The sequence below is a fragment of the Rhamphochromis sp. 'chilingali' genome (genome assembly GCF_963969265.1).
Source record: "Rhamphochromis sp. 'chilingali' genome assembly, chromosome: 22".
NCBI classification, from domain to species: domain Eukaryota; kingdom Metazoa; phylum Chordata; class Actinopteri; order Cichliformes; family Cichlidae; genus Rhamphochromis; species Rhamphochromis sp. 'chilingali'.
The window spans coordinates 9228701-9249858 of record NC_137950.1 but is presented as its reverse complement, the minus strand read 5'-3'; the positions used below and the strand labels follow the sequence as shown (position 1 = coordinate 9249858).

General features: G+C 40.0%; 1 protein-coding gene across 2 annotated transcripts; it reads left to right on the top strand.

The window, feature by feature from the left end:
- The first annotated feature begins 5848 nt into the window (after positions 1-5848).
- On the top strand, positions 5849-20748 carry josd1 (Josephin domain containing 1). Of its 2 annotated transcripts, none has more exons than XM_080872220.1 (5): positions 5849-5988; positions 6542-7405; positions 7512-7640; positions 9933-10127; positions 16217-20748. In XM_080872220.1, exons 2-5 carry the CDS (start codon positions 7035-7037, stop codon positions 16314-16316), a joined length of 795 nt encoding a protein of 264 aa, XP_080728346.1. In that variant the 5' UTR covers positions 5849-5988; positions 6542-7034; the 3' UTR covers positions 16317-20748. The 2 variants fall into 2 exon arrangements, with proteins under 2 accessions (XP_080728346.1, XP_080728347.1); XM_080872221.1 differs by having other exon boundaries at positions 5867-6092.
- The last annotated feature ends 410 nt before the right edge of the window (positions 20749-21158 follow it).

Sequence of the window (21158 nt, the reverse complement as noted above, 5' to 3'; positions counted from 1 at the left end):
TTCGGTAACAGGAGAAATAAGAGCGGAGCTTTGCCCGCATATCCCTGTAAAACACTGCCTTCGCCACAAAAATAGGTATGCTGTTTAACTTGAAGTGCAGAATGTGTTTGCACTTCTGAGAACTGTTTCTGTCACACATGCGCAGTCTCTGTCTCCCTCTAGTGTTCAACTGCGTGTACTTCAGGACACACGGAGCTACAGGCATTATATAGGTATTATTAGGTATGTCTCCAAAATAAAGAAGCGCGTTTTTCTATGTGATTTTCACTTCGGTCTGATGTTTGCAATACTACAGTCTTTTTTCTTTGTAATATAATTAATCCAATAAAGTATGTTTTATGTGATTTTTAATAAAGAAAGCCAAACTGACATGCTAATTCTTAGTTTGAAAGACAAACAGATGCATTTAGGTAAAAGTAAATAAAAAAAAGTATTTATGGATGTGTGTAATGTAGTTATTGATTCAGATTATTTGGATTTATATTTGTAGAGTATTCAGTGTTTTATTTTATGGTAAAGATTGTTCTGCAAACCAAATAAAAAATAATAGGTCAATTTTTATACATAGCCCCGGATTTTCTGTTTGGTGCACTTAGATTTCTAAGTCTGGATTTCTATCTAGCTTTCCTTTAAACTTTATACTTATTAGCCCTCGGATTGCCATTGTAATTCAAATAATGGCTGAGAAATCAAAGGAACCATAAATGATTTTATGCACCATTCACAGTTTTACTGTAATCACCACATGTACTTAAACAAAGACAAGCACATGCTGCTGGCAGGATCAGTCAGGTTGTTCTTTAGGTACCCACCCGGCCAGGAGACACCCTTCAGTCAGGGGCCCCAAATGGATTTTAAGTTCTTCCACTTTACCTTCAGTGTGTATTGACATTCAGAGGTTCATAGGTAATTGGACGACAATTACTTCAGTTTCATGGAAAGGTGAGGACTGTTCTGTTATTTCATGACAAATGAAGCAGACATAATATATGAAGTTGATTCAGAGTCTTGAGTTTATATTTTATAGGTTTTCACTGTATAAGGCTCCCTTCATTCCTGCAATGTGAAGCTACTAGAACTGGAGCCCCCTACTACAACAAAAACAACGTTACCCAAAATCCTCTGGGCCTCCTTACATAACCAACATCTCACCAGCTCCCTTTTTAAGGAGAACATAAAATATTTGACTTTGGATTTGGTTACTGTTGAACAGATTCTTAACTTGAACGCTGCTTTGTTCTTTTGTTTCTTTTGAAGATAACAAACTTTTTAGCCCAACAGCCCAACAACAGCCCAAGTTTCATCATAATGCAGTAGCTTTCCCACTGAGTTCTATCTTTCAAACTAAGGATAAACTCTTGTTTGCGCAGTTGTCTACAAGTTCAGTCCAGTCCTGTGGTTTCAAAACTGCTCTGCCTGACTTGGTTATGACTGTGGGGCTATTTGGAAAAGTTCCAGGTGTTGGTTTTTGTAGGGAAGGAACTAGAGTGCAGTTCAACCACGCCTGTTCCCACGTGGGGGGATAACTGAACTCCTGTGCACAGTGATGCCTGTTGAAGAATCTCTGATGTGAATTCATTCTCTCTTTGTCCTTTACAGTGACCGCTGCGCTGTCGGGAAGCACTGCTGGGTCAGCACAGTGGAACCAAGCTGGCACCAAATCAAACGTTGAGCTGGGCTAAAACACATTTGTAAGTGGGACGACAAGATATGCAGAAGTACTGATCTGGTCTTTTTGAACAGCCTGTTTAGCCTCCCCGTTGGTTTGTGGGTACTGTGCACTGCTGATCACATGTTTGAAACTGTATGTATCAGCAAAGTTTGGCATATCATCCGCTGAGAACTGTGGGCCATTGCCAGTCCTTAAGATCTCAGGCACCCCGTCACATCCGAACATGGATTTCAGATGGACAGTGATATCAGGAAACTTTATGTGGTGGAGGTTGGCCATTTCAGCATATCATTTCAACAGTCCACTACCTGCAAGTACATTTTCCCTTTGATTGTAAACAGGTCTGCCCTCACCTGGGTCTCTCCAGTAGATTTGTTGGGAGCAATGGCTCATTTTGGCTCACACATGTTCTGCATGCATTTAGCTACCCCTCATGTAGCCTGCTGAGGACACTGTTTCTTAAAGCTGCAGGAATGACCAATTATGCTCTTTTTAACTAGAGGTTATCATGCACAACAAAGGAGGCATCTGCACAGTGCAGCTTTACCAAGCTTTAATGATCTGCTCTCTGGTCATCCATCCTGATACATTTTCATGACTTGGGGCTGTTAGCCACTAGCGACTAGCTGAGCCCGCTAGCCCTGAGCAGGAGAGTGCAGGTTACTGATCACAAATATTGGTTTCTCTCCTTTCTGTAGTGTTAGGTTTGTGAACCCTAGCATGCCCAGTGGTATAAAACCTTGTACAAGTATGGGCATCTTTTCTTTCTAAAGAGCTGGTTTTACATCTGTGAACATCACATTGAATACATGGTCAGGAATGACAGTCATATCAGCACCAGTGTCAATTTTAAATGTGATTGTCCTGTCCTTGGGCTTTAGATTGCAGCATGTTGTTGCTGTCTGTCAATGTGTCGTCCGCTTCATCACCTATGCAGTACATGGAAATATTTACCTGGATGTCTTCCAAAATACTTTCTGCCAAATGCTGCCATTCGGCCAAGCAGATAGTGATCCAAAGTATACATATAAAACACAGAAGGGGATTTGTTACAGCAAAGGATGAAGACCGTGAATGTGTTAGTCCAAAAACGTCTGGCAGATAGAAGAACCGCATCTGAATAAAGAAGTGAGAGAAAAGTATAAGGAACTGCAGCAAAAATATGAAGACGGGAACGTACGGTAGAAAGAACGTGAGCATGACAAGAAATAATTGAAAAGGAGAAGGAAAACCTGGAGCAGAAGAATCAAGAGCTGCAGGAATGCTGCTTAAGAAAGAACATCCCAAAAAAATGCTCCAGGGTTTTCAAAATAATGGCGATAGAACAGATGGAGGTGGAGCACAAGGAGAAAATGCATAGTAATAAAAAGAAAGAATATAAAGAAAAGGAGTTGAAGAAGAAAGAGAAAGATGACAGTTAAGGTTTGTGGAGCTGGATTCACAAGAATAAGAAGTGTTTGGGCAACTGAAGAGCAGAGGAGGCTGTCGCTTACTCTGCCTCCCTCCTTCTCTCGAACATTTCTCAGTCTTTCATTTTTACCTGTGCCTCAGGTTCAAGTTCTTAACCTTTACCTATTGTAAGTCTACATTTATTTGTATGTATTTCTTTTAAAACTGTATAACACGTACACACTTCTTGGAAATTTGTTTGCTCTTTGCTCTTGTAGCATTTCTCATTTTCATATCCTCTCTGAATACAAAATCAGCAAAGCTAAAAAGCAAGAGGAGAAGCACAAATGTTATTCCACAGTACACATGCAAATTCGAAAACAGACATTCGAAACTGACTTTTACAGTAAATGCCAAGTCATTCACCCAGCAGACAATGAGGTCTGTATTTACAGGTGAAGAACTCAGTATATTACCGTTACAAATTCACAACATAGACACCTGATCTGTGTCGCCAGACTTCATTTGTTAAAGTCAATGGTACAGTCATAGAGTTTCCAAATGAAATTGAAAAGGAACAAACCTTCCATTGCCAGTGGATTCATTATGGTGCACAGATATTTAAGACCTCAGCACTAGTTTTACTGGGACGGTGTTTGGGACATCGTTAAACAGTCCTCCAGGAACCCTAATAATCAACAAATACATTTCTTTATTTTGTACATAGGACATATATGACTTCACAAAGATTTTATAGTATGAAACTTAAGGCTGACTTTGCCAACCCACCTTTTATGACATGGCATGGGAAAGTCCTGGAGTGTCCACGTTTTGGAAATGTTTTAAGAAAATCTTTCTACTTTATAACATATTTCAGTTCCATTTCCCCATTTTTTTCAATTTTAAGGGATTTGTGTCAATTAAGAGTGCATGAGGCTCAGAAAAGTGTGTTTTTAGCTGGTTTAATAGCTGCTACAAAGTTGATTTCCACACGGAGGAAGCTTCAGTTGCTCACTTGGCAGCAGTGGTTGCTCATTTTCATGGATGTTGCTTATCTTGAACTGCAGCCTGAACCCACAAAGCTAAAGAAGATGTTGCGTAAAATTTGAAGTCTTTATTGTACTCAGTGCCTCTCTGTCTGTTCCTCTCCCCCTTCTTTCTTTTTTCCCTTACTCTTTTTTTACATTTCTCTAAACACAATAAACATTTTATCACAAAAAAACTTTGTTTGTTAACTCAGGGTTTCTCCTTCACACATCATTTCACTCTTCCTGCAGCACAAACTTAACGGATTGCCCTCCGCTTTAATCAAACATTATCAGAGGAACAGATGATAAAATTCTGTAAAAATTCTGATAAAATTCTATAAAGAGTAACAAAACAACACGTATAAAGTGAAAACTGTGTTTATTGGCTATTCTCGGTGATAAGCAAATATACAAATGAACTGATCAGCTTTTTAATGGGTGTAGTGTGAGCTGCAATTCCAGCAGTTTATATGCAAATCAGGAGGAAGCATGAAAATATATATATTAAGGTGTCCTCTGCTTCACCAACTGACTATGCAAATTCTTGTGACAATGCAACACACTGTCTGCGCTGCTTTTACTTTAGAGAGGGCGTCCTTTGGTGGGGTTTTTGAGGTACAGTTGAACTGGTATGTGTTTAACATCATAAATGTTGGTTTGACGCCTGGTGCTTGGTGGTGACTGCGAAAGAGTAGCTTCAAATCAAAATGCTAAATTAAGAGAGAAAACTCCTGTGTCCCTCTAAATGTCAGTAAAATAAATAAAGGGGTGAGACAGTTCTCTCACTTTTCTTTAATGAAGGACAACACAAGAAGGCCATCATGTTAAGACTGCTTCAGAGGCAGTGTTGTGTTTCACATCAATTGTTTCCTGTTAATTTGTTGCACATATTGCATATACTTTTTATCAAGTTTTTGTAACATCTTGATGCATGCTTGATCATCCCGGTAAGGAATTCCCAAAAAGATGATTCTGTTCATCTGGACAGCGTTTTCAGTGGGAGAAACGTTTCGTCGCTCATTCATTTTACTTCTTCAGTCTCAGCTGACTGCAAGTTTTCCCCAGCCAGTGATCAAGGAACTGACCTCACAGCCCATTGTTCATTCAGTGGTGCTAGTTGCAGTCATTGTGAAAAGGTACTGTTTATAAGGTTGGGGGAAACTGCAGTCAGCTGAGACGTTTCTCCCACTGAAAACACTACATCCAGATGAACAGAATCAACCTCTTGGGAAGATTTTGTACCAAAAACAAATTTCAAACTTAGCCGTCCTATTAATTTGCTCAACCAGTGAACAATGACATAGGCATATGGCATTAGTTTGTTTAACTGAAATACTTTTTTTTTTCTTTTAAGTTCCCACCAAGTGGAAAATATCTAACTTTTAAGCAGCTTAAGTATTTACAGACTGGCAAATTTTATGTTGTGAGACTAAATCAAAAATGACAAAGCTAAACAATAAGCTAAAGGAGGCTAAAGCAGTCCTCATTTGTATGACCCATTCATGAAGTAAAGTTTAAGAGTTGGAACTGCTTTAAGAAGACAGCAGGTGATGTTTCCTATGGTAAAACATATTTTCATACGTATTTAAACCCTTTGTGCAGCAGTATTGTGATGAAAAGCGCACTACAGGTGAGAACAAAGTGGGAAAGGTAGGCTTTGGCAGTCTCGGGGGAGGATCTGCTCCAGTCTACTGACGCAGGCGGTGACAGCAATATGGAGCCAGGGAGGCGCTACTGCGCATGTCCGCGACTGCACGGACGGAGAAAGAGACAGGAGAGAGCCACAACAGGAAAAAAGTGGCAAAGACAAAGGTCTGAGCACCCTTTAGGGGGAAAAGGACAGAGGAGACTCGGGTTTTAGACCGGTTTACGGCAGCCCAGCTGTGACACCAGCGGCAGGTAACGGGCGGGGAAGTGGTCGGCGAGAGAAAATGAAGTTATAAATCATAAAAGGAGGCGTTGTGGTTGTGTTTGCTGGAGACACGGAGTCACGTAGAGCAGCAGTAAGAACAACGCCAGATATCTGCTAACACGGATTAAAACCTTCTTTTCCTGCTATTAGGGGAATATATTTGCTATGTCTCCTTAACGCTGTGTAAGCTTCACATTAACGTGTAGCTCTTGTCAAATGTTGCTAGCTCAGTGAACAGCTTGCTTCCTCTATCCAGTTCAAAGCTGCTCGAAATGTTTACCTTCCCTTCATTTGAGCTCTGCTGACCAACTGAAGCTCTAAATAATGTAACAGCGTATTCAGTGGTGCTTCACCGTGTTGTTTAGGCCGATTTGGCAGCTATTCTTTAACCAACCATATCCGAGGTGTGATTTGGGGACTTGTGTTATTATGTGTAATAGCTAAATTATGAGGAAAAACACGTGACCTTCCTTTCCTTTTTAATACAGTGTGTTTATTTTTTGCATTTCAGTTGCTTATTGACTGTATTTTTCTCCACAGTGTGTGACTCCTCTGTTCCTGTGGAACTGTAGCTTTGCCGTCAGCAAGTCTTGGAGGATGGAAAGACCTGCTAAGCTGTAGGCTTTAGATGGAAAGAGCTGTCAGCACATAGAGGATGGAGGAAGTGGAAAACGCAAAGAGTGACGGCACTATGATTGATGACACCGCTGTGCTGTTGGAGGACTAGTCTGTCATTTTGGAGTATCTAGAGTATCTTTGCTGGTTATACTTGGTCACTCATAGCGATCTTTCTGCACATCTGTCCTTTAGTGGGAAAGAGACAGAAAGAAGGTTTTGCGGTGTTTGAGAGCCACAGGTCTCATTTACCCTCCCTCCAGATACAAGCTCCTCTCTTCCAAGTGGCTGAGAGGTTATCACGCAAATGGTTGTCATGATGTTCATGTAGTGTCCTGACATTAGTAGTTGTGGAGCTGAAGGAGGTACCGGTGGAGGTGGGGGCGGCGACAGCGCTGGCGGTGGTGAACATCCAGGGATGGGAAGTGCTCCGTATCCAGCCGGTGAGTGGAAGGGGAAGGGGCGAGGCAGCCTGCAGGAGCTGGGGTGCATGCCCTGGAAGGTCAGCAAACAGAAAGGTGGTGGAGGAAGTGGAGGGGGAGGAGGAGGGGAGGCGGTGGTGGGAGCAGAGGAGAAGAGGTCCAGGGATCCCAGGGAAACTCAGCAGCAAGATCTCTCATCGTCCTCTTCTTCACTCACCTCGCCAGCTCCTCCCCAAGCTTCTTTGGTGCCTCCGGCCATTTATCACGAAAAGCAACGGCGGGAGCTGTGTGCCCTGCACGCACTCAATAACGTCTTCCAGGATGGGACAGCCTTCAGCCGAGACACCCTGCAGGAGATCTACCAGAGGTGAGACAGTATGTGGATTAAAAGTGTTAAGGTGTGCATAAAATGTTTCGTAAATACAATCTGACTAAGTGATCTGTGGACGATCCCTTTTGTCGACTTGTTGCAGGCTCTCTCCCAGCACTATGGTGACGCCTCACAAAAAGAGCATGCTGGGAAACGGGAACTATGACGTCAATGTCATTATGGCAGCCCTGCAGACCCGAGGGTTTGAGGCAGTTTGGTGGGATAAAAGAAGGTATGTAGGAGTAGCAACAAAAGAAGCCTTAGCATGGATAAATCATATTTAATCTAGTAGAAGTATTGATTTAATAGATTTATTTCCATTTGCTTACGTTGTAACTGCAATTTGCCTCATGACTTCTACCCCTGATTGTTTCCCAAAATAGTCAATGTTAGGCTGAGGAAACCCAAACCAAAGAAAAGCAATCAGTCTATTGTTGCTTATCTGTACTTGTTTACACTTGTTCCTCTCTTATCTCGCTAGAGTGCACATATATTGTCAATACTAAAAAGGAGGCACCCCTTGTTTTCATCTGCACCTCAGCCACCTCATCAGCAGGGTCCTGAGTGATCCCTGTGATTAGTCAGTGCTTCCTGTGGTTGATAAAGTTTGAGTCGGTTTTATCAGCATTCCTTCTTCCTTCATTATCAGTCTTACATGACTGTTGACAGCAGCACCAAACACAGACTTGCTATATCGATAAAACCCATTCCTGTTTTTCTCTTTTTGAGCTCTGCAGATGCGCGCTGTTGTTGTTTGGCATAACACAGTGGAGATTCACCTCTTTTTTGCATGTAACTAAGGCTTTACATGCTTACATGTTGTAAACATTCGGTTGCTGGCACGTTAACCGGAGACTGAGGCGAGAAAACAACGCGATGAATGGACTAGCACTTAAGCGCTCTCTCATTTTGGATTTCTCGACAAGAGAAGACATGACTTCTTTTTATTCTTTGGTTATGTTTATGAAGTTCCTGTGACCTGAGGCTGTTTTTATAACTCTACTCACAGGGGATTTTTGATGCGGTAAACACTTGCAGCCAAGATATTTTTAAGTATTTGGACCACGGTGAAAAAAGTGTGCTTAAAAGCTCCAACCCACAACTGGAGTATTTATAAATATCATTTATTTTTGGAAGGGAGCAAAATAATAAGGTCACTTATGAGAGGACAAGTGATTGATAAGACAAGGAAATCTGGTGCCCTGATCCACAGAGCAGGTTAAAAAAAACCTCTTGAGGTTTTTTCTAGCAGTTCAGCATGTGTAATGAAAAAAAAAGGTACCAGCATTGGGTAAAGAAAACGCAGAGCCTTCGTTTTAATCCAGAAATGTGAATGTCCCTCAACGAGAACCCTCACCAGACAGCCTCAGAGATGACTTATTGTCCACAGAATCACAGATGAAAAGATCAATTCTATAAGCACTCAGGTTAAATAGAACAAATACTAAGCTAACATATCAGTGGGATTATAATATTTGTAAACTTCTTAAATTAATACATTTCAGTATGTGCTCAGAGTTTGTTGAAGAAAACCTGCCAGCGGTCTCAGAGTCTGTTACTCCAATAATAGACCCCGAGTTTAAGTTAGCTCTCTTTCTGGAGCAGAAAACCCACAAACTCTGAGTTTTTATTAAATCTGATTGGTTGATCGTTGTCCTCGTGTAGTATTATCATCAGTGTACAGTCAACTGTGTTTAGAAGTGTGCTCTGATACTGGAGCGTAGGTGTGGCAGGCATTCAAGCACTAAAACTTCACAGTCTCCACTTCAGTCTTCGTTTGCCAGTTAATGACAGTTTTGAATTTTGACAGATGCAAAGTTTGCAACACATGTCGCTACACAAACTGCACAAAGGTCAGCGCAGTTGAGTTACACAGTGTTCGTTACAGTCATCAATGGGAACTGATAAAAAATCAAGAGTGCTTTGCAGTGCCGTAAGCATGTGTGCCATATAACCTGTTTGTTTCATTTGAAAATGGATACGCCTTCCTGGTTTGTTTAAACTTCTGGCTGCAAGAATGCTTCTCTCTGGTATTCTACGCAGTCTCTTGCGATGTCCTGTACATAGCTGAATAGCTTTGCTTGTGATTGTTACTGCGGATGGTTTATCACAGGGTTTTTTTTTTCTGGACTTCCTGACTTAGAATGGACCTTTGTGTTGTGACTACACTTGTAAGTGCATTTTATCTGAACATAGCTGAAAGTTTCAATGTAAAAATAAATATATATATATATTGCTCAAGTAAATGCAAGCCCAAATAATGACAGGTAACAAAAATGCTGTATGGCTGGAGAGCAGTAGGCCCGGGTTCGAGTCCGACCCGCAGCCCTTTGTCTTCCCCTCTCTCAATCCCCACTTTCCTTTCAATCTACACTGTCTCCATCCAATAAAGGCCAAAAAAAAAAATCTTTAAAAAAAGTAAATACAAATATTTTCAAATAGTCATGTAATATATATGTATTATTAGTGTTACTAATATTGTTGTTGTTGTTATTGTTATTATTAAAAATATATATTTTTTTAGGGATGTTGGCAATATTGAACTGTCCAACGTGGAGGGCTTCATCCTGAACGTACCGTCCAATCTGCGCTGGGGGCCCCTCCGGTTGCCGCTTAAGCGCCAGCACTGGATAGGCGTCAGAGAGGTGGGAGGAGTCTACTACAACTTGGACTCCAAGCTACGTAGCCCTCAACCAATTGGCAATCCGGATGAGCTCAGGTGAGAGGGATGGGGAGTGTGTGCATGTGTAGCAGCAGCAGCTGTGTTGTTTTATAATTTTGTTGTCATGAAGTTTTAAAAACTAATAGATGTGCCAGTGGAGAGGATCTAGCTGAGAAATGTACAGTTAGCTCCATGTTAGAAGTAAGTGTGAAGCCTTGATGATGCTCTGCATGTACATGGACAACTAATGCATCACAGATGAGTAGTTATTCCTGTTGTAGTTCTTTGAAGTCTGCTGCCTGGGGTGCATGCATAGTTATTGCATTGTAATGTAAAATCTGTAGACGATAGAGGCACGCGGACAGCCGCACGGACCATCAAGCTCATCATCTCATGACGAAATGTACCTCATAACGATTCTAGATGACTCGAGGATCTGTAAAGGCCCAAGACAGCCATGTTGATCCACAAAAATGTTCTAGCCATCTATTATAGTGATAAAACCTCATGCTACTTACTTAGAATGACCTAACTTTACCATATAGTCTTAATGTTTTATTACATATGTCCTGAAATGAATGAGTGAGATTATAAACTCATCAGAAAGTGTAGACAGAGGTCAGGGCAGAGGGCTGTGTCTTGTAGACCAGTGTTTCCCAACCACTGTGTGCCGCGAGAAATGATCAGGTGTGCTGTGGAAGATAATCTGGTTCCACCTGATTAGTACTCTAAGCCAGCGGTCCCCAACCTTTTTTGCGCCACGGACCGGTTTATGCCCGACAATATTTTCACGGACCGGCCTTTAGGGTGTCGCGGATAAATACAACAAAATAAAACTAGTACCGGTACCGAAAAAAAGAAGATTTATTCATAACACACGTGAAAAGACCCAGGAAAATCGAGTTAACGATAAAAACGATAACAAAATAACGCTGAAAACCCTGAAAACCCTGAAAACCATACAGCCCAGATGAAGGCCCTAGCATGAGTAGTGGTCAGAAGAAAGCAAAAAAGGTATACTGGGGACAAACTGAACCATTCCGCTATACCTGGTGCACGCGTTGCAGAATCTTCTCTCCCCTAAGCAATAAAAATAAAGAGCCCTGCTACTAAGAAGAGGTACAAATAACTAACTAATAAACAACTTAAAATGGGTTGTTGTACACCCACTTTTACCTGATATATTTGATATGTTATTGATATGTATATATCAATAACAAATATTTATATATATTATACATTTAACCAAACAAGTTTTCCTTGTTGGCTGCTTTAATGTTTTTTGGGGTTTTTCACTGATTATACCGAGGCTGACTCTAAGCTCTGGATAGCTTTCACTTTAATCACTTTTCCTTTGTTAGCTTCTTTAAAATGTCCATGTTCAGCTGGTCAAGGGTAATTCAAGTGTTTGATTAGGTTTGTTGTTACGAGCAGTCTCGTGGTGGGCACACCGTGGTTTACTCTGACAAATTTGGTGACATTGCCCATTCTATACACATACTAACAAAGTCAAATCAAGGTCAGCTTTATTGTTGAAGACCATATGTAGAGTTATACACAGGAATTTGAAATCGCAATGCTCCCATGGCCCTCAGTGTACACTGAAAATATAAAGTTAAAAAAGAACATGTTAGCATGTGGTTGTAAATGTGCAAAAGACTATTTGCCTGAGCCTCTATGTGCAAGTTGAGCATGCATGGAAAAGACACGGTTTAATCAGACATACACTACCAGTCAAACGTTTTAGAATTGAAAATTATGCAGTTTAATGTCTCATTGCACTCTAAGATGAAAGCATAGTAGAAATAAGCAATTGGAGTAAAAAAAAAAATCATGGAATCAATTTATAGACCAAAATGTATTCTAAACTTTTGACTCATCAAAGTAGCCACCATTGGCAGATATAACAGCTGAACACACCCGTGGCATTCTTTCTACAATAGAAATTAAATATTCTTCAAAAAGTTCTTACAATATCTGTTGCAGAAGTTCCCATAAATGTGTGGCAGTAGGTTGCTTTGCTTTCACTCTTCTGTCCAGTTCATCCCAAACCAGCTTGATGGGCTTTAAGTCTGGAGACTGTGCTGGCCACTCCATGTTTTCAAGCTTACCGTCTTGCTCTTTTTTCCTGAGGTAGCTCTGGTATAGCTTGGACTTATGTTTTGGGTCATCATCTTGCTGTAGGATGAACCCCTGACCAGAGGGTACTGCATGGCGCTGTGGTAACACCCTTTGTACAAGTCACCGACACTGGGTCCAGCAAAACAGCTCCAGACCATCACACTTCCTCTTCCATGTTTGACAGTTGTCCTTTCGCCTACTTGATGCCGTACAAATATCTTGTGTGATGATTTCAAATTTTGATCCAGTCCATAATACCATCTTCCAGTCTTCAGTGGTCCATTATGGGCAGAAATCTGTGCCATCAGAAACTGAATTTGAATAAGTTAAATTTGAATTTGAATTGCTCAGATTGAATCAGAATTGTAACTTGAATAAATGCTTTTGAAAACCGAATTTGAATTAGTCTAATTTGAAATTGAATTTATGGTTTGAAAATGATCATCACTAAATTGAAATTGAATTTTATATTTTGAAAATGAATTGATTTGCTTTGAAACTGCATTTTATCCTTTAAAAATTCAGCTCTCGAATACTTTCAGTTTCACTTCTCACCATTCAGTTTCAGTTCTACAATTCAATTTCAGTTCCAAAATTCAGTTTTTTGGAACTTACATCCGGTTCCGGTTCAAGCGCAGATTAATAGAACTACGTTTTACTAGCCGACCTAAAGTGTTACTGACGGGAATCTACAGCGTCTTGAGCTGAATTAAGACTTCAGAAGTCATTCGTCATGTCGAGTGACCAGCGGATAAACTCTCAGGTTGGTAATAAATGTATTACATGTATAAGAACAAGCGTCATGTTAACAAATGATAGCCGTACGGTAACTTTTATGCTTATTGTAGCTGCTAGCTAAAAACGCTAATTTAGCGTAGTTTGCCCTGAATTCAGCTTTGACAACAAATATGATCGACTGTTTCTAGTAGAATTCCAAAGTTGTCATCTTGGACCCTCTCAGAGTACCCCCTCTGTATGCTTGCAGAGACCCCTACAGTAGGGAAACATGCAAAACGGTGTCCAAACCTTTGTATTTTAGCTTTATTTATGTCTTACACAGCATCCCAACTCTTTAGCTAACTTAATAACTTTAGCTAAAGTGAATAGGTAGCCTAATTCATTAGTGCAGCATTACTGGATCACCTCTGTTTGAAGTGATATAATATGATATACAACTATCACTGAAACAGCAAACTTTGTAAATAAGCAAACAACACTTCTCATTCTCTAAACGTTTGGCCACAGCTGTAGATTACACTATCAGTGCTTGTTCACTCTTAACAATAATTACATTTCTAAATTTACTTTGTGCATTTACAGGTAAACAATATCTAATATTTTATCTAAATGACTTCTTTGTCTTTGAAAAGGGTGAAGAGCCTGAGGCTGGTGACAGTCCAGTTCTACTCTAAGTACATCCTTACAGTGGCTCACAGGACAAGGCCACATTCCTGTCCTGCCAGAAGAGAAGAGAAACTTCAGAGTCTTCATGCAGTTCAACCACCCCTGTCATATTCCATATGACAGGGGTCTCAAACTCCAGTCCTCGAGGGCATGGAAAAGTTGCATGACACTGGCCCTCGAGGACTGGAGTTTGAGACCCCTGCCGTATGGTGTTTATGCTGTTTTCTACCCCACAGTTACAGCATGTCTGACTGCCTGTTCAGCATATGCAAAAATATGAGTTTAAGCATGTGATGACTAAGGCCTTCCATTATGGTGTTTGTCATCACATGTCACAGACATCTGGATGATCATTTGGAATAAACAAAAAACTAAAAACTTGTTACTTCATCTTATCTTTATTATTGTTCTTATTTTACATTGTTAGGCATTAGGTTTATTTGTAGTAGTCCTTTCCAACTTCTTTCCCTCTTCCATGTTACTGTGGCAGCTTGTCAGCATCTATTTGGGGTTGGGAGTGGAACAGAAAGTAAGGAAATCCAAAGTGCCATTAAAACCAGGAGAGGTTCTTATATTTCAGAAGAAGGGATTAATTCAAAAGACCTCAATGCCATATTTTATTTAGGAACCCTAGAGAGCACTTTGCAAAATAACACATTCTTATAATTTCACCCTCAGATGAGCCAAGCTACGACTGTCAGGGAAGGTGATGTAGGTACAGAGCATATGAGAGTGGTTAAGTTAATGTCTCTTGTCTAGATGAAGGCACAAGAGGGATGGATTGCAAGGCGTAGAGATTCAGTATCTTCAGTCTTCAGTGGACACTCCATTTCTGGCACAAAACACCTGTAAAAGATGGTCGATTTAGGAGGTGACCCGACAACTTCAGCCTGTCAAACATATTAATGGAGCAGTATGTTTAAAAAAAAAAATTAATTAAGTAGAATTATTATGGTAGTTAAACACAGTGAAAGTTGTATATCATATTATATCACTTCAAACAAAGGTGATCCAGTAATGCTGCACTAATGAATTAGACTAACTATTCACTTTAGCTAAAGTTATTAAGTTAGCTAAAGAGTTGGGATGCTGTGTAAGACATAAATAAAGCTAAAATACAAAGGTTTGGACACCGTTTTGCATGTTTCCCTACTGTAGGGGTCTCTGCAAGCATACAGAGGGGGTACTCTGAGAGGGTCCAAGATGACAACTTTGGAATTCTACTAGAAACAGTCGATCATATTTGTTGTCAAAGCTGAATTCAGGGCAAACTACGCTAAATTAGCGTTTTTAGCTAGCAGCTACAATAAGCATAAAAGTTACCGTACGGCTATCATTTGTTAACATGACGCTTGTTCTTATACATGTAATACATTTATTACCAACCTGAGAGTTTATCCGCTGGTCACTCGACATGACGAATGACTTCTGAAGTCTTAATTCAGCTCAAGACGCTGTAGATTCCCGTCGGTAACACTTTCGGTCCGCTAGTAAAACGTAGTTCTATTAATCTGCGCTTGAACCGGAACCGGATGTAAGTTCCAAAAAACTGAATTTTGGAACTGAAATTGAATTGTAGAACTGAAACTGAATGGTGAGAAGTGAAACTGAAATTATTCGAGAGCTGAATTTTTAAAGGATAAAATGCAGTTTCAAAGCAAATCAATTCATTTTCAAAATATAAAATTCAATTTCAATTTAGTGATGATCATTTTCAAACCATAAATTCAATTTCAAATTAGACTAATTCAAATTCGGTTTTCAAAAGCATTTATTCAAGTTACAATTCAGATTCAATCTGAGCAATTCAAATTCAAATTTAACTTATTCAAATTCAGTTTCTGATGGCACAGATTTCTGCCCATAGTCCATTGGCAATGTTTCATGGCCAGGCAAACCTCTTTGTCTTATTCTGACGTCTTAACTATATTTTTCTTGCTGCAACTTGTCCGCTCGAAGTCTCCTCATCACAGTTCAGACTGAGACTTGCTTACTACGACCACTATTAAGCTGTGCTTGAAGCTGTTGTCCTCTGAGCCGCCTATCATGCAAGCTGTTAACTCTCAGAAACTTGTCGTCTGATTCAGGTGTGGCTTTGGGTGCGCCAGACATCTTCCATTATTAATTGCCTTTTTCTCACCATTTTTGTAGCAACACACTATTTTATGCAGCGCAATACTGTTCAACCGATGCTCAAGAGGGTATGGATCCAGTGTGTTCCAGTGTTTATGTAGACAGAGGGTTGGAACACCAGGTTTCAAGGCTTGATAAACCTCCGTTGCTGCAGAACAGTTTAAATTGTTAACCCATTTTATGTTCCATGAAAAAGGCCTTTTAGTATAATTCATTTAAGAAAAATTGCATTATTTCTTTAGTTTTGGGTAACCTTTACTTTTTTTTAACCTCTGGCAGTTCATTTCAAGCTATTCACTGAACCTGAACAACTTGAATTACAACTTGTATTGTGGTTTACAACTTGTTCTGCTGGGCTAAAAAATAATTCATTGAAGCTTTACATCAGCGTACACCTTGTTAATTTTGTTGTTGTTGTTTCACTTTAATCACTTTCACTTTAATTTAAAAAAATGTAATTCTTTGTTTGATTTTTATCACATTCTCAGGAAGTTTCTCCACCAGCAGCTACGAGGGAAGAACTGTGAACTCCTGCTAGTCGTCTCAGAGGAAGTGGAGGCGCACCAGACATGGCGATCTGATGGCTAAGGGTTTAACCAGCCTACCACAGCTCTAACTGGGCCAGCAGTCCAATCGCAGAATAAACGGAAGAGGAACTAGCATTGTTGTGCTCAGCCAAACCCCTTTGATGCACACTTGCAGATATATATCTACTACACACACACACACCTTTTTTGGAGGTTTTGTTTACACAGCCATTGCTGGACAATTATCTGGCGAGATACAATGCAATGAAGGAAGCAAACACTTTACATACAGGGAGAATCAAAGAATCACAGCTCTTTCTCACGACACAGCTAAGACTTCTGAAGTGTTATCCTGTTTCTGCTATTCTTGTGGATTTTTTTTATATTGATGCATATTTTCAATGTCAGTTTTGATCTTTTGATTTTGTTTTTTTCCCTTTTTACTTTTCTAGTTTCCAAAGTCATTCGAGTTCAGGCTTTATGAAAACTGCTATGTTCATGTGCCTGTCTCCTTCAGTGATCCTCCCCGCTTCTGTCATGACGTTCACTGATGTGACTTTGTGTTTGTGTCCTTCCCTTCGTGTTGTAAAGCTCTCTTTCTCTTTGTCCGTATCACTTTCACCAAAGCGTGCCCTTCGTTGCCTCAGCGTGACTCCATCTCTGTCTTTTTCACGTCACTGGTAAGAATCGGTGAGTGATCACGTTGCCAAGTTTGTATACTTCAACACCTCCCAAACATTTCTGGCACAGACAGAGCCTTTGCTGCGGAGGCTCTGCCAACACAACACTTTTATATGGCAACAAAGCAATGCAACAGCACCCTGGCCAAGTAGACCCTCTAGTGGATGTTCGCCTAATTTTCAGTCAAGCAAGACATACCATCATCACCTATCCAGTTTTTCTGAAGTCTCAAACTTCTTATAGCATGCCTTGATTAAGAAGCCAATGCCCCATGACTGTTTTTTCCTTTTAAATCAATCATTAATCATAATGGGTCCAGCTTTAATTTAGCTTAAACACTGGTCAGCACAAGAGTCATCAACCTTCAGTTTGTCCATTTTCCCTAAAAAAAACCCAAATCACATTTATATAAGCTCCCAAAGTTAGAGTATCACTGCAACAGAGTTAAGTTTGCATATCTGAAAAGGTGGTGTTTACCTTTAGCAGGATTCTTTTACATATAATAATCAATTTAGTGTGACATTTCAAATGTAAGTCTAAAGGATAGATAAAAGTGTACCAGCAAAGCCTGTTCCATATTACAAAATGAAAAAACTTCACCATATTTTGTAGAGGCCGATTTGTTCCTGATGGGTTGCTTTTTTATGTATATGTATTCTACATATACATATACAGCATATAAATACATGTGTCAAATTAGAGGAGGAATTGCTTTTGTTGTTAATTCAGATCTGCTGAGGTGCAATATGGCATTGTATTAAAGGCAAAAGAATGGGAGTGTGTAAAACTCTGTAATGTCGCCGTAATTGCCCGACACATCCCTTTCTCCATTATTTTCCTTAAAGAAACAGTAATATTTAAAAAAACAAAGGTTACTGCACATATCAGATGGCATTTATATACTGATACTGAGATATCTGTAATAGGTGAGTGTCGTCTAAAAATATCAGTTAAGTCAGATACCAGTTGGGCTCTGTACGCCAGCTAACGAGAGATCATGCATATGAGGAAATAATTTTGTTTCCCTCCATCACCGACTTCTACTCAGAGCCACCAACATTTGTTATACGTCTTCAAAGTGATCTTTCACGCAGATGACACAACAGTTATCAACCCACTGTAGCCCCCACCCTACCTCTTACTTTGGCTTGCGAGTGTCCCCACCACAGCAGTCCTCAGTAGCACTGGAGCTCAGCCTATGCAGAGATTCTCCTTCTCTGTATCCTCTCATAAATATCCTGCCAAAATACAGCTCTGAGAGAATGTCAACGATTGTCCCACCAAGTCTTACGCAGCTGCTTCTGTTGCGTGAAGTTTCAATCTGTGGAAGATTTTGTTGGTGGCTTAGGGGAAATGAAACTTAAAAAAAAGCTTGAAGATCTTTAGGAGGTGTCAGGTAAAGAAAGTGTAAGTCGGAAAGTGTCCCAAATTTCCAGCCTTTACGCGTGCTGTGGGAAAGTGTAGTGAAATGAGCCTAATGAGAGATTCTGCTGTTGTAGCTTTTCGTATTTATCAACTGTTAAAACTGTTTGCTACTATAAATGTATTGTCTGTTGACGACAATATTGGCCTTAACTTGTTTACATTGAAAGAAACATATAGATATACGTTGCTCTGAAATATTGACGGGGGGGCTGTGCAGTTTGGCGCCACTTCAGGAGGTTAATTCCAAAGCACCGACGAGAAATCCAGTAAGCAAAGAAACTAATCTGTAATGATATTTTCAGTTTTGCCGCCAAGGACTTTATGTTCTATTCAAACGTTTGAAATGACTTTTATAGGAAAAAAGATTTATTTTAATGGTGCATGTCTTATTTTAGAGTGACTCCAGCGCAGGCTGTTGGCCATCACCACCTCGTTATATCCAAGCCGAGCAATCGTCAGTAATTTGTGGAGAGTTTTCAGCCCAATCACGTCGTGACTAGTGTGGCACATTTGCACTCAGCATTTGCCTTTTTCTTCTTTTTTTTTGCCATGACAATCCATTTAGCCCTTCCTATTAAAGGACCCTGATTGTCACTGTAATTTTCTTTTCAATAGAAATAAAATGCTTATATTGGCACTTTATGTATAAGCTGGTGTGTGGGTGTATTAAATGGGTGTCCATTTGCTTTCAAAGGGTCATTGTTGGGTTACATGTAGATTATAATGTTGCTATTCTGAGCCTCAGTGAGTGTGTGGAAAGTATGTCTCACTTTTACAATGACATGTTGCCCTTTAGAACATTTGTTCATTTCACAGGGAAATTGTGGTGCGTCAGAGAATGTAAGCCTTCATACCTTATATATTCGTCATACTTCAAGTGAAATATTTCAAATCTTTTTTCCCCCCCAACTTGATGATCTTCATGTAAGCTCATGAAAATCAGAAATCCAGTTTTTCCGACTATTTTTCTCTTGAAAAGTTTGTTCACTTCTACTCAGTTTTTTGTTTGGACTCCTTTACCAAGAACTGCTGCATTAGTGCATCGTGGCTCTGCTGAGGTGTTATTGAAGCCCAGGTGGCTTTGACCCTGTAGATGAATTCTCTACAGGGTTCAGGTCAGGAGCTGGTTGGCCAATGAAACACAATAAGGTGTTCAACATTCGGTAGCAGTTCTGGCACTGGAGGTAGATGCTAAGTCCTACTGGAAAAGGAGATCTGTGTTTCCATAAAGCATGTCAGCAGATGGAACCATGAAGACGATTGTGTTGACTTTGGACTTCATAACACACAGTGGGCCAGCCACCAACAACATCAGCATCATCACAGACCGTGGAAACTTCCCACTGGATTCTGTGCCTCTCCCACTCTTCCTCCAAACAACGATAAGGCCCAGGGAGCAGGATCAGCCCAGCAAAGACTTTGGAAAACATTAAGTGGAGGATAGTTTTTGAACTTTTAGTTTGAAAGCTTTTCCTATTGGTAAAGACCTCACCACCGCCCAAAATAAATACCATTAATACTACACCAAATTATTAAATTAAATCATGTAAGTTTTTTTTAATTTTTCATTTATTAATTTATTTTTCTGTGAGTCCACAGTAAAATAATTCACAGAAGAAACATTTCTGTGAATTAATGATTAAAAAAAAACAAACAGGACAGCCTGGGCAATAAACTACCCAAACTCTTTCTGTAATTTTACACATTTATCCTGTAATGTCACTGCGCCATCGCACCTAAGATCAAAGTGAGTTGTATGTGACTCGTGTGCTCTACCGCCTTAATTTCAAAATGAAGTGCAAAAAATTAGTGTGTGACTGTTCCCCGCTATTCCTAAAGATGTCTGCTTGTGGTGCCTCCTAATGCACTAACACCAGCTACAGTCCACTGATTGCAAAGCTCTTCTAACACACAATCATCTGAAGACTGGTCATCCTTTTTGTTTGTCCACTTTTTCCGACAGACAATCTATGCAGCAATGACCTTCTGTGGCTCTGGACAACTGTCAAGTCAGCAGTCTTCCTCATGATTGGGGAAGATCGCTGAGCTACTGAACAGTGGTTGCATGTGCTGAACTAGACACAGTATTGATACTGGCGGACTCATCAAACTGAAAAGATTTTTGTAAGTCAAAAAATGCAATAATATAAATTATAACAGAGAAAAGACAATATGTTTCACCTTACATGTAATGCATATATAATAAATGAAAGCTTGCCTTTTTGAACTAAATGTGGGGACATAACAAACATTTTTACAATATTCTAATTTTCTGAGATGCACTAATAATGTTGTTTAAAAAAATGATAACTCCATCTGACAGCTGTATCCCTACCTCCTCTCCAACATGAAGGTTTACAGTTAAACATTAAACATTTGCTTTGCAAGCCCAGACCTGCATAAAAGCAAAGTTTGGTTGGGCCCCCTATTTACACGTTAGACACCTGAGTTGTTCCACCAAACACTAAAAGGACCCTCTCACCAAGATCAACGTCATAATTCTGTGATCAGATATGTCACAATAAAAGTACAGACTCAAGAAATCCAAGCTAATGTTCGTTTATTCCTCTACACCTCAGGTACTAACCCTTTGAAAGCTGGCTTACTTTAAGTGCATACTTAAAAATGAGCAGCTTCCATACATGTAATAACGATATTATATCATAAATATTATAATAAAAGAATGACTGTTTATACTACGGTGCTGCTGCTTTAAGTGAAGCAGAGGAGGAAAGTACTATCACCGTCTTTGGTATCCGTATACACGCTGCATAATAAGGATGATGGGGAAGCTGGT

What these genes read in the sequence shown, in the direction of transcription:
- josd1 (XM_080872220.1), top strand. Translation starts at nt 7,035, where the DNA reads ATGGGAAGTGCTCCGTATCCAGCCGGTGAGTGGAAGGGGAAGGGGCGA. An exon ending in CTGCAGGAGATCTACCAGAG is followed by an intron (nt 7,406 to 7,511) that starts GTGAGACAGTAT and finishes GACTTGTTGCAG; the next exon opens with GCTCTCTCCCAGCACTATGG. An exon ending in GGCAATCCGGATGAGCTCAG is followed by an intron (nt 10,128 to 16,216) that starts GTGAGAGGGATG and finishes TCACATTCTCAG; the next exon opens with GAAGTTTCTCCACCAGCAGC.